The following is an 11,936-nucleotide window of genomic DNA, read 5'->3' as shown; positions in this document are numbered from 1 at the left end:
AATGATCGCGGCAGACAAATCGAACCGGAAAGAAAAACCTGAAGTTAGTGGCGCAAGTCATCAGACGTTATTTGTCATTATCGAATGGTATCGAGAATTTCAAGCTTTCGTTTTAAGTAATGAAATAAGCGAGCTCAAACGTGATATTTCAAGAAATATGTTTGTTGCAGTTGCATGTCAATGCAGAGATTCGCCACCGTTTGAATAGAGAACGCATGTAAGCATCGTGCTGGTAACAATTGGTGAGTACACGTTAATTATTTCTCACTTATTTCATATAAATCACGTTTTCGAGTAAATCAACAATTTAACTCGTCGTTGAAGAAAGGAATGAAAATCGACATTTTTTTATAAGTTTACAACGAAAGTGATAAGTAGGTTTTTATAAAGTTCAACGGCCAGTTTTGTCGAAGAGGTGAAAGATAGAAAGGTTTTAATTATTAGTTGCTCTTAAAAGGTAGAAAACATATTGAGAAATAGTTGAAATAAACTGTTCGAAATTTTCTGGGGAACATACATACGTACATATGTATATAGGAATAACAGCGACGCGTTTCTTTTGAGTAAATCGCTTTACTAATGTTTATTAATAAACATTTCATATAGATTATTTTAATTTATATAATTTAATACCTGTTTGCCGTTGTTTTTTTTTGTTATTGTTGATGTTTATCAACAACAATTCGGTCGATCAATAGTTTATCGTTATTTACACTATTCAGTATAAAATGCGAGTTCAAGATTAAATCACACCACTATGTTTTATGGACACTATCTGTCATCGATTAATAATTATCAATGCTTGTACTCAGGAAAATGCGAAGGGGGCAGTAGGGCAGTATTTTCGTTATCACTAGTGTTGTTGGTATTTAATTCTTTAGGGGAACCATTATTTATGTTACAATCTAGACTAAAGTTATCGTCTAGTGGGCATTTGTTAATATTAGGCAAGTGATTAACATCGATTCCACGAACGTCAGGGACCTTTTGTTGTTGGTGGGATTGAGCATTTTCAGTCTCGTCATTGTCGAGACCGTTATCAGTGTGGGGTGGGGATGGATAATAGCCGCGCTGCTGTATTGGCAGTTGTTCCACCGGCAGTTGGTGTTGTTGTTGCTGTTGCTGCTGCTGTTGCTGCTGCTGCTGCTGCTGTTGTTGTTGTTGTTGTTGTTGACGTGGATGTTGCTGCTGCGACGACGGCGGCTGCGGCTGCTGCTGCTGCTGCTGCTGCTGTTGTTGCGATTGCTGCGCGTGATGGTAGCGATGATGCGGTTGCTGCGGTTGTTGACGATGTTCTCGTTGAGAATGACGCGATTGCAGCAACGGCACCGTGCCACCAGTCATTGCAGGTGGCAGCGGTGGCGGCGGCGGCGGCGGCGGCTGCTGCGGTGGCCGGTGTTGCACGCCGTCCTCACTAGTCCATCGGGCTAGTTGTTGTTGAGCTTGAATAAATGCATCACTAGAAAATAACAAGATTACACGAGCCCATTGGATCTATTCCACGACCACTAATGCTGCATACGCACGCCGCGGTTACGCGCGTCTAGGCCGCGGACACGCGGAACTTACGACCCTCGACAACGACTCTAAATCCCTTCTTCCCTATCAAAACTTACCTTACTCTTCCATCTTTGCTATTCGCGGTTCTTTTTTTTTTTTTTTTTTTGTTTCTACCGGTATCTACGTTACTATATCAAGCCGAGCGTGGTCTAATGCACGCGTCTGTCCGTCGATCTCGCGAAATCGACAACGGAATCGTATCCACGCGTCACGTATGTACACAGAAAGCTTTCTAGCCTGCGCGCACGTGCGAAGCCCTGTAATTTTCCGCCTTTGCCTCTTGTTTATTCTCACGCACGACGAAAGCGATGAATTAAGAAGGAAGGGAATTTTCAGATAAGGATAAGTGCAGAATCGTTCTAGCGTCATAGTCGTAAATCGCGCGGATTGATCGCGCTCGAGTATACGTTCAAACTCGTTTATCGCGTGACTCGCTAGTTTCCAGTATCGCTTTTGCCACGGTTTGTGGCGCGACGCTAAAGATGCGGTTGCAACGCTTCTGGCCATTCGCGCGTTAAGAAGAGAAATCGCATACAGTTCGTCTCGAACGTATGTAGTTTGCGGCACATTCACAGCGCATTGCACAAGCAGCTAGAACAGTGGAGTAGCATGCGAAAGTTGGTGTGTTGAATTTTGTCGGATCGTCTGTTCTTCCCTCTTATTCGTTTGTGTCTCGTGGAATCTCGGTGCGATACTCTCGTTTATTCTCTGCACCGACGACCCTTTCGATCGATCGTGCTCGATCAGGGACCCGGCTAAAGATGGACTTGCAAAAGACCCAGTTGTAGTATGCCGAGTCTATTTATATTCCGTTTTTGCACGTACCTCGAACGGTTTGGGACCAACGCAGCTAAGCATGTATACATCTATGTAACACGATTGCATCGATTTGAAAACCCATCGAATCGATCCGTGAACATTACTGCCGCGCGATATTCTCCAACGCGGTACTTCTCTAACTCGGGCATGCACCAATATCCTTATCTGAATGCGCGTTCGCTCTAGTGGTGGGAATTAATCGACGTCGGGATCGTGATCTCGACTAATTATTAACGAAACGACGCTTTTCTGGTCGCGAAACGTTCCTGCGCGTACCTCGATTCCCAACACTAATCGGGGAACGCGGCCAATGGGAATGCGACTCTCGGTCGGGGGGAGATTAGGATATCTGCGATTCTAGAAGATCTTCACCGAGTAAGATCTTACTCGTAATTAATATATAATATTAATAAAAAAAGGAAAAAAAAAGAAAACGGTAAGAAACGGTTCGCTACGGTTCGGTTCCTTCTTTACATCTACCAAGCCCGTGTTTCGTATTGAAAGAATCTGCGATACCTTCCACTATCGGGAGTTTCACCCCTAGTATTTGAGCCTCTGTCAGGATCGGCAGTTGCATAGATACCCTCCTCCTTGTGCATTTGATGGGAGAGTTGAGCGGGCTGATGGGTGCCGTAAGGACTTCGAGACGATGGTTGACAATATCTACCGTAGGTATCGTCACGGCCGCGGGTACATCTTCTGCTTCTACGTAGGACATCGAATCATTTTCCTTAGAAATGTTCAGTCGAGAATTTTACCATCGCGGGTTCACGTTCCCTCGAATTATCCAAAATAATGTACTTTTTATCGAGGGACCGGGTTGGGGGTGAGAGACGGTATAAACAGACTCCGCATGTGAATTTCATCGAGTTCTAGCTCGTCAGAGCTAATGCAAGTCGATTTAACCAACATTGTTCTACCAATTATCGTTTGCGACATATAAGTACACACGCATAGGTAGGTGCTAACTACGCTAACGCTATCGTATCCAGACACGTGTCACGGATCTTTGGATAATTGTAATATGCGCAATGTTACGAAGCGAGAAAGATATAGAAAATACGAACTCGCAATAGTAGGAAAGAGTAAAGCAATGACGGACTGAGAAGAATAGTAACGACAGATATGACAGAGTGAGAGAGTCGTGCCAGCGTGTACGATGATGCCTCTGGCTCTCCGGTGGGATGTCATGGCTTTTTTGTGTCGCTTACTCAGGAAGAACGGTGGCGGATGTGCGTGGAGAGTCGATCGTTTTCGACACTGGTGTACAGGATGATAAGGTACGCACTTATGTATGTATGTATGTATGTAGATAGATAGGTAAATGTGGTAGATGGTAAGTCTGCATGTATCGCGCAGGGGCATCGAGTAAAGAGAAAGTTAGGTCGGCGATCGAAGCTTTGTCAAATACATAATTGGTATATATATATATATATGTATGTATATGTATGTAGAGTGGAAGCGACGAGACGAGAACGTCGAGAAAGAAGGAAAGCATGGCGAAGCTTGTATTTCGCATCGGCTCTTACCCTTGGGAGGACTCGCTACAGACGGAGGAATCTATTCTGTAGGGACGATCGGCCTCGCTCTCCGACATCCGGATATCCTCTGAGCCGCACGGACTTATGTTCCGTGCCGAGTGACGCTCCAGCTGCTTGATCAGGTCCTCCAAGTTTCGTATGCGAATTATTCCGCAAGGCGGCATGTACTCCTCGTCGTATTCCTCCTCCGCTTGGCTGTCGATATGCTTCTGTCCGGCGATGTCCTTGCGATACGAGTCCGTTGGGTAGCCTCGTATCGTCAATGGTTCCGTTAACGGTTCCGTCAGCGGTTCCGTCAGAGCCTCGTCGTCCATCGGGTTCCCGCTGGCCGATGGTGTATCCGATGCTTCTCGATGAGCCGCTGCGTGTCTCAGGGCCTCGATAATATTCTCGTGGTATCCGTTCAGCTGATCCAGGGTCCGTTCCACGTTGGCCACGGTCCCCTCTCCTATACCTGGTTGGAATCGTCCCACTGATTAATGCTTGACGGTTTTCGCTGGTCGCCGTCGTCGTCGAGTATCATCGCATCGTGCATGGAGGGTCGATGCAAAAAACTGCACGATTCTCTACATCCCGATCGACGATTCACGTAAATAAATCACGTATCTCTCATTCGTCGAAGCTTGTTGCATCTTCCCTTCATGGGTTCGTGAGTCATCTGCCCACTCGTTTTTTAATCGATCATGTTATCAGCCATTACAATACCGTAACCGTGTTTCTTTAAAATTCCCTTCTTTGTCATATTGTCTGGTTGCAGATCAATGAAAGAGACAACCTCCTCTGCACCCGTACCTCCGTCCTCCTCGCTAATGCCGTGCGTCTTCAGCTGCGATTTGTGCTCCCTGAAAATATCGATTCGAAAAGGACATTTTTTCGAGTTGTTCGCCAACTATCGACATACGGATTCGAGCTAATCGTCGACGAGACGTTCATAGATGTTTCTTCTGCTAGTATACTCTATTCGTCTATTTCTTTTCGCTTATTCGTGTCTCTTTCTCCAAATATTTTACTTGTCTCAACGATAGTGAGTCGCACCTTTGAACGTCGTGTCTGAAAACGCGATCGTTTTTCGTCGCACGTTTCATTTCTGTCTCGCGGTGACTCGTTTTCGGCCGCGCGAGTATCGTCGTCGCACTCGTGCGAAAGGCTCTCTTTAAACCGGTGCAGTCTCGTAGTTACAGTCACGTTCATGTTCGTGCCTCACTTTTAATCAAGCTACCAATTAAAACGTGACACGAATACGAACGCGACGTCGCCTCTTTTCCTTTGGCTCTGGTTAAACGCGAAGAATTTTGACGATACATCTCTGTATACACGCGTGGTCTTCCCTCGCAAATTAATTCATCCGACGTCCGAGATTTACATAAGTCTGATGCACAGGGTGTCGTATATTGTTATAATTAGTTTATCGAATTCAAGCATGCACAATCGTCGAGTGCAACTATTGTATAACGTAGCAAGTGAACGATAGCAAGTGAACGATGAGATTGTTACATCGATCTTCGATGCTTTGCTCGCGTAACGTGTGACGGTATTTCTCTCTTTCTCTCTCTCTCTCTCTCTTTCTCTCGCTCGCTCTTTCTCTCATTTCACTCTTTCTCTCCTCCTTATTTCATTTTCCGAATCGATTATACAGCTGCAATCGGAGTGTATATCTACGAATGCGTGAGCTGAAAGTAAGACACGAAGCATGCTTGGTGCAGGTACGTCAAATTGCAAGGGATGCACGTTTCATCCGATGGAGTTTGACGTACAGGTAGATTATTGTGCGGCTGGTTCGACAGGGGATAGTCATGCAGTGCGTTGGAGTGTTGAAAATAACGTGGCGTGTCGAATTCTATGCATGCACTGTTCACTGTACACTCTACTTGAATCGACCGCAGCCTGTGTGTTTAAAGGATATGATAAAAAGTATGATGATACCGACCGATCGATTGTGTTTCAATCGCGTGGATACGCGTACGCATGGATTAAGGCTGCCCGTGTGAAATAAAGTGGGAGCAACGAGATATTGAAGAAGGCAACGAGACGTCCACGGAAAATGAAATGTAACGGATACGATCGTATAACGGATGGGTGAACGAACATGGTCTTGACCGTGAACATTTCCTAGTTCCAATCGAAGGTCCAAAAGAAATAGGGGAACAAAAAATACATGTCTCGTACGATCGACGTTTGTGTCTCTCAGATGGTAAAAATTGGCAACGCTACCGCGTTACATTCCTGCGATCGATGCTGTTAAACAATGTCACGTTCACGAACGTCGACCCTCGGTGTGTGTTACGGATCTATATGTATATCCACGTACATATACATAATATACGAACGCATCTGTACGTGTGGCAGTGTCGCACGCGAAAGGTATTCACCCTTAAACGAGTGAAATGCAGTTTCACGCGCAGAAGGGATGCATATCTCTCCGCGTGGTGATGGTGTAAACGACCTTCGCCGCTAACTCCAAAATCGGAGCGTTTCTGTTCGTCTCGTTAAAGTAAAAAAAAAAAAAGACAAAAAACGTGACAGGACAGCGTAGCGAGGCTCATCGAGTTCCCGACATATCCGTTTCGTTTTCTACGTTAACAAGTCTCGAGGATCGATTCTGATTGTACGTCTATCGTTGGGACTGGCCTGCCACGTTGCCGCGATCGTGGTGGGAGCGTGTTCGAGTCTTGAGATCATCGATCAACTATATGGTGACATAACGGCGAGACACATGAGACTTACTTGACTCTTGGCCCGTCTGCGGTGGCGATGTTATTCGGGGGTCGAAACATCACGCGCTGGGTATCGCCGCGGCTAGAAATATACTAATATAGGCATGCCGCGGGTATTTCACCACGAATTTAACCCCTTGCGGTCGGATTCGCGACGAGTTACCCAGGAGAAGGAACTCGACGAACGTATTTCTCCCTTTTCTATCCTTCTACGAGAGCCAGCGATCAAGATGACCGGAAGTAGTGGAAGCGGTGGAAGAGGCGGAGGATCAGGAGAAGATTGTTATGGGAAATTCAGAAAAAGTTGCGAAGCGGAGAGCGTACCGACCACAAAGGGTTAAAAAAGGTGTCTGGAAAACGCGCAGCAGACGTCGATGACGGTGTTCTCGGGTTTCTGATCGACGACGAGGCGTCTTCGTTTTCTCCGTCGTTCTTCTCTTTTTGATTTTCTTCGAGTCTCGCTGTAGAACGCGGCAAATACGCGGTAGGTACGAGATCGTAACGGACAAATGAGTTAGAAGAGATCGATCGCGTAAGGAAGTTGTTCGTAACCTGTCGCGTATACCTCGTGAAGCGAAAACGTTGCGCCTGATTTTCACCTTTCGCGATCTCATTCGAGCTGAGTCGAAGGGACTGGTATTCGAAGCGAGATTAGCCCCGAGTTTCGCATCGAACGACAGAGAAAGATGGCTCGTCGCGAAAGTTACGACACCACCGAGAATATCTATCCGAATGAATCGAACGCGTGGTATAAGACGTTGCCTCTCGAGAACTCGTTCAACGCGAATCCCGTCGGATGATTTTGTTACCTAGATGTCGAATGAATGCCGTGTGACATGAATTCGTGTGACGCAAACATTAAATGGAAAACCAATGTAAGTAGGTATAAGTAGAAGCGAGATGTGTCTTTGGCGATCGTTGATGGATCCTTTTTAACACTAGTTGCAGGGGTCTTCCCTAAATTGCCTCTTAAAAGCGTATTCCAACACGTATACTCTCATGATCCCCAAACTTTCATTCGTATCAGCTCAGGATCGTCGGAAACTTGTTTCTCGTTTTCTCTTCCTTCGTTTACCCTTCGACGCGTCGATGATCACGCGAATCGATCTCGAGCCTTCCACGTGGACGACACGTGGAAACGTTCTATTCTAAAGACAGCCGAGAAACAGGTTTGCAGCTTTCGTGCACTCTATGCGCTCTACGTTCGGCAAGAGTGATGGAGAGCTGCTGTACTACATGGTCTCGTTGTTTTGTAATTAGCGAGTATTCGCGTCGAAAGCTTGAACCGCGTCGAAGATCTAGGTACGTGGAACAAGATCTGGACGGATCTAAATTCGAACTCGACCGTGGGAGTGTTTGCTCGTTAAGTGTTAGCTAGAGTAAAGCATCGAAATGATCGTCGTACCTGCAGTTGGGCATACTGGTGAAAGTGAGGATTTTGTTGTTGACGTTATCCAGAACCGCGTGTCCCGGGTGGTGGTTTCCGGGTACGCTGCTGTAACTCCTTTGGTGCGGTTTCTTCACGTACGGTTGGTTGTACTTCTGGATGGTACTCTTCCTTCTGCGAGAAATTCGCCGATTACGAGGATGCGAGGGCCGCGAGATCGGGGTTACGATTAATAAAGAACGACCAGGAAGCGCATGCAAGCTACGAGAGGTTGACTGTGTCGAACGAATCGCTTCGTTCCTTCGTTCGTTCGTTCGTTCGTTCGTATTGTCGTGAGCTGAGATCGTTGGTTGTTCGTGTTGCGTGTTCGGTGACATTTTGCGAGTATCTCGACTGAACGAAAGGGAATTGCCCCCGTACGTTTCCCTTCGAAACTTTTCCTCGACGAGATACCATCGTAATTATGCACCTCGCGCGTCAGGCTTAAACGTATACTTTAATCAAACTCGTTTACCGATTCTCTTTCGAAGTCGAGTCGAGTGAAGCGAACGAAACGTGCGTCTGGCACTAAAGGAACAGGTTCAAAGTATACGTTCAGCGCAGAATTTTTCGCGTCTCGTCGTGATCGCATGATCGTCGTCGTATTTCGCATGATCGTAACAAAAATGTGGTTGAAGCTAGCAAAGCTGGCGCGTCTACGGGTCTTTACAGGGAGCCGTGATTCCCATGCATTAGAACGAAATTAGATAACCAGTCGAATGGTACACCCGCGGCTGGCGTTTACAGCCAACCACTCGTGCGGGATCTCCTTCCACTGCCAGTATATCCATCCAACATTTAACCAAATGCCCAAAATCAAACGATAACGTAGACAGTGAAAATATCTTGAGAATCGAGTGGAAGCTTAGTAACAAAAGACGCGTGCGTTCCATGGAGGTGAAAGATACTCTTTTAAGACTCGATCGACGGAACAATGAGACAACCGCGATCATCCTGCTGTTACACGGTAACCTTTAACCGATACCAATACACGTACAGACTAATTTACTCTCTCTCTTTCTCTCTCTCTCTCTCTCTCTAAAAATGTCTCGATCGTTCGTTAACGATATCGGTTAATGGCCAATTTTTGCGGAAGCGATTTAAATCAACCTAGATGGTCCGGTAACAAAATTTGCCGGCAATCGTAGCAACGATCAGTTATACACGGCACGCGATCGATCGCGATCTCGTTTCGTACCAGCGCGCGAGTTCATCTCGAGAACCAGCGCAAGCTCATCTTTCGTCGCGACTCTTCTGTTCGTTGCGACGAATATCGCAATTTTTGTGCGGTCGTACAAGCGAGATTATCGAGTAATGTTCGTTGCCAAACGAATACTGCCATTTATTGTGACACGGATTATGCAGAGCGCTTTATCGGCACGATAACAAGGATACACCGAGAAAAGAACGTGAAAACGCAGAAAGGGACTAGGAAGAAGGAGAGAACGACGGACCAGATAGAAGGAAAGAGTGGCGTTGGACGGAGAGCGACAGAGGAGGTGAAGGAAAATGAAAGAAAAGTAATGCAGAAAGAACATTAAGCGAAAAAGAGAAAGACAGTAATATATATATACATATACATGTACATACATACATACATGCATACAAAATACATACGTAGATACATTCGTACATACGTACATACATGTGTACATACATCCATACATACGTTCATACATTCATACATACGTACATACGTTCATACATACATACATACATACATATATACGTACATTCGTACACAGATACATACATAGATACATACATACATATATATAGTACGGTCTCTAAAAGATATACATGTAAATATATATGTACGATGCGTGAATCGTAAGGAAATGAAAAAGACATACATACATATATATATATAGATAGGTAGATATATATGTTTTTATATATATATATATATACGCATACGAAAAAATGTCTACGTGTATGTTTCTGCACACTAACCTGAGACAGAGGGAGTAGTTTTTATGTACTACGACTGACCTGTAGCAGAGAGCCATCAGAGCAAATACTATGAAAACACCCCCTACCACCGACATGAGCACACCAACTAAAAATACAGTGTTAGAGCCGTGGTAGTTCTCTGTGACGATCAGACGTGTGTTAGTCAGTAACATCGTTAGATTTGCATTCGGTCGTTGGTCGTCACGTGTCAAAGATCATCGATATCCGATCACGATATCAAGATCGTATACCATTGTTCACGCAGACCGCGGTATATTTTGGTATCCGAGCGTCCCACAGCATGCAGACAGACAGAGATGGCAGTGACAGACAGAAACAGACAAGAAACAGAGAAGCCAGAATCAGCACATATACATAGACGTAGTTTATCGTACAGTACACACCATCGATCGCATCGACGCGATATCCGTCGGATTCTTTCGACTCGCCGCTCGAAATCGAAATCGCGACGTTAGCTTCCTTTTTTTAATCGATACATTCCCCGTAAAATCGTTCGCGTCTTACGTACGAGTCGAAAGACCGTTTGCCGATACCGTTTTCTCGATTGGCATCGACGAAGACACGATATCACGGATTTATCGCGATCAAATCGTTCGATTAGTAGACTGGTTTTCCATTTTTCTTTTCTCTACTTTACTTTCACTTCTTTTTCTTATTTTATTTTATTTATTTCTCTATTTACTTATTCATTCGTTCGTTCATTTATTACTGAATCGTATCATCTTTTATAGTTCGTTTTGGCTCCAACGGTTAACGATTTCCTCGATCATAGACGATCCGGGGGAACGATGTTCGTTTCTTCGCTAATCAGCCTTATTCATCATGCTTTTATAGGGCATACAAGCAGCTGGCACATTGGCGTTGTAGTGGATCGTGTGGTGGACATCGCACACCAACGGACGAATCATTAACATAGGATTAATAACGCGTATTTATCTCTGCCTCCTTAATCTCTGGAATCGTTTTGTAAGAAAGATTCGCGTACCAATTGATACCGTTGCACGATCCTTTCCCGTTGGTCCCTTGGTCTGCGATACCAAGTGGATACGTGTACGTAGATCCCTCGCTCGTGCAGCACAGTTACGATCGTTCTGGTTACTCGAAACGCACTATGCGAGCACGAGCGCATTCAGAGACAGACCGTCCAAGTATTATATATGTATCATATGTATGCGAGTATAGTGTATGTATATGTATCATGTACGAGACGTACGCATAATCACGTGTAAATAGTCAACATCGAATAAGTAGGCTAAGATGAATCAATATTATCAGAGCAATCGATGGCCGCGTGCGATGCCTCGTCATCCAGCTAGCCACGAATTACTTGACAACGACAGGCGTAGATCGAACCCACTCAAGAACTTTTTATTTCTTTTGCTTTCTTTTTTTTATTGCTACTATACCTGTAGCAAACGGCCATTAGTGCAAAACAAATGAAGACTCCTTTGACCACACCCACCAGGATTAATACCATCATTCCGGTGCTAAGAGTGTTGTTAGTTGTTTCTGAAACGACCATTACAGTTTGTAACCTCCACGCGTGCCAGAAAACGGGTAGGATCGCGCTTTGGATCTCGTACGATCCTCGCCTATCATCATTCTTTCAAGGACGAAACGGTACGATTCTTATCTGTTAAAAGGAACAAGTAGGCTGCCAGATAAGCCAGTGGTGGTTTTCCTACAAAACGGAACAATTTCTTCCAAGATCGTCCCTGAAACGCGACGAGGCTGGTCTAAAGTGATTAGCAGATCACTCGTGCTATCGTCGTACGATGGACCGACCAGTGCGGTCCGATACTGTCTACGTCCAAGCGAATTTAATCGATACAAGAGAATAAGAAACTGTATATGGTGAACTGGATTACAATCGTTACGAGTCGTTACTACCGATCGATTCAA

General features: G+C 45.1%; 1 protein-coding gene across 14 annotated transcripts in view; it reads right to left on the bottom strand.

Annotated features, from left to right (window-relative positions):
- Positions 1-556: 556 nt before the first annotated feature.
- The window catches only part of Mmd (disintegrin and metalloproteinase domain-containing protein mind-meld), a 39,490-nt gene continuing 28,110 nt past the window's right edge, over positions 557-11,936 (bottom strand). For 4 of the 14 annotated variants that reach the window (XM_076902217.1, XM_076902216.1, XM_076902215.1 and 1 more), the window contains 7 exons: positions 10,014-10,152; positions 8,040-8,195; positions 6,645-6,716; positions 4,626-4,762; positions 3,909-4,374; positions 2,896-3,084; positions 558-1,459 (listed from right to left, as the gene is read on the bottom strand). In XM_076902217.1, the coding sequence (XP_076758332.1) occupies positions 796-1,459; positions 2,896-3,084; positions 3,909-4,374; positions 4,626-4,762; positions 6,645-6,716; positions 8,040-8,195; positions 10,014-10,152 (1,823 nt within the window). In that variant the 3' untranslated portion in view covers positions 558-795. Of the gene's footprint in view, positions 1,460-2,895; positions 3,085-3,908; positions 4,375-4,625; positions 4,763-6,644; positions 6,717-8,039; positions 8,196-10,013; positions 10,153-11,440; positions 11,544-11,936 lie in introns of all 14 variants that reach the window. The other 10 variants (XM_076902222.1, XM_076902221.1, XM_076902220.1 and 7 more) reach the window with 10 other exon arrangements.

This window comes from Xylocopa sonorina, chromosome 9 (assembly GCF_050948175.1).
Source record: "Xylocopa sonorina isolate GNS202 chromosome 9, iyXylSono1_principal, whole genome shotgun sequence".
Taxonomy (NCBI): Eukaryota; Metazoa; Arthropoda; class Insecta; order Hymenoptera; family Apidae; genus Xylocopa; species Xylocopa sonorina.
This window is presented reverse-complemented; position numbering and strand designations above follow the sequence as displayed.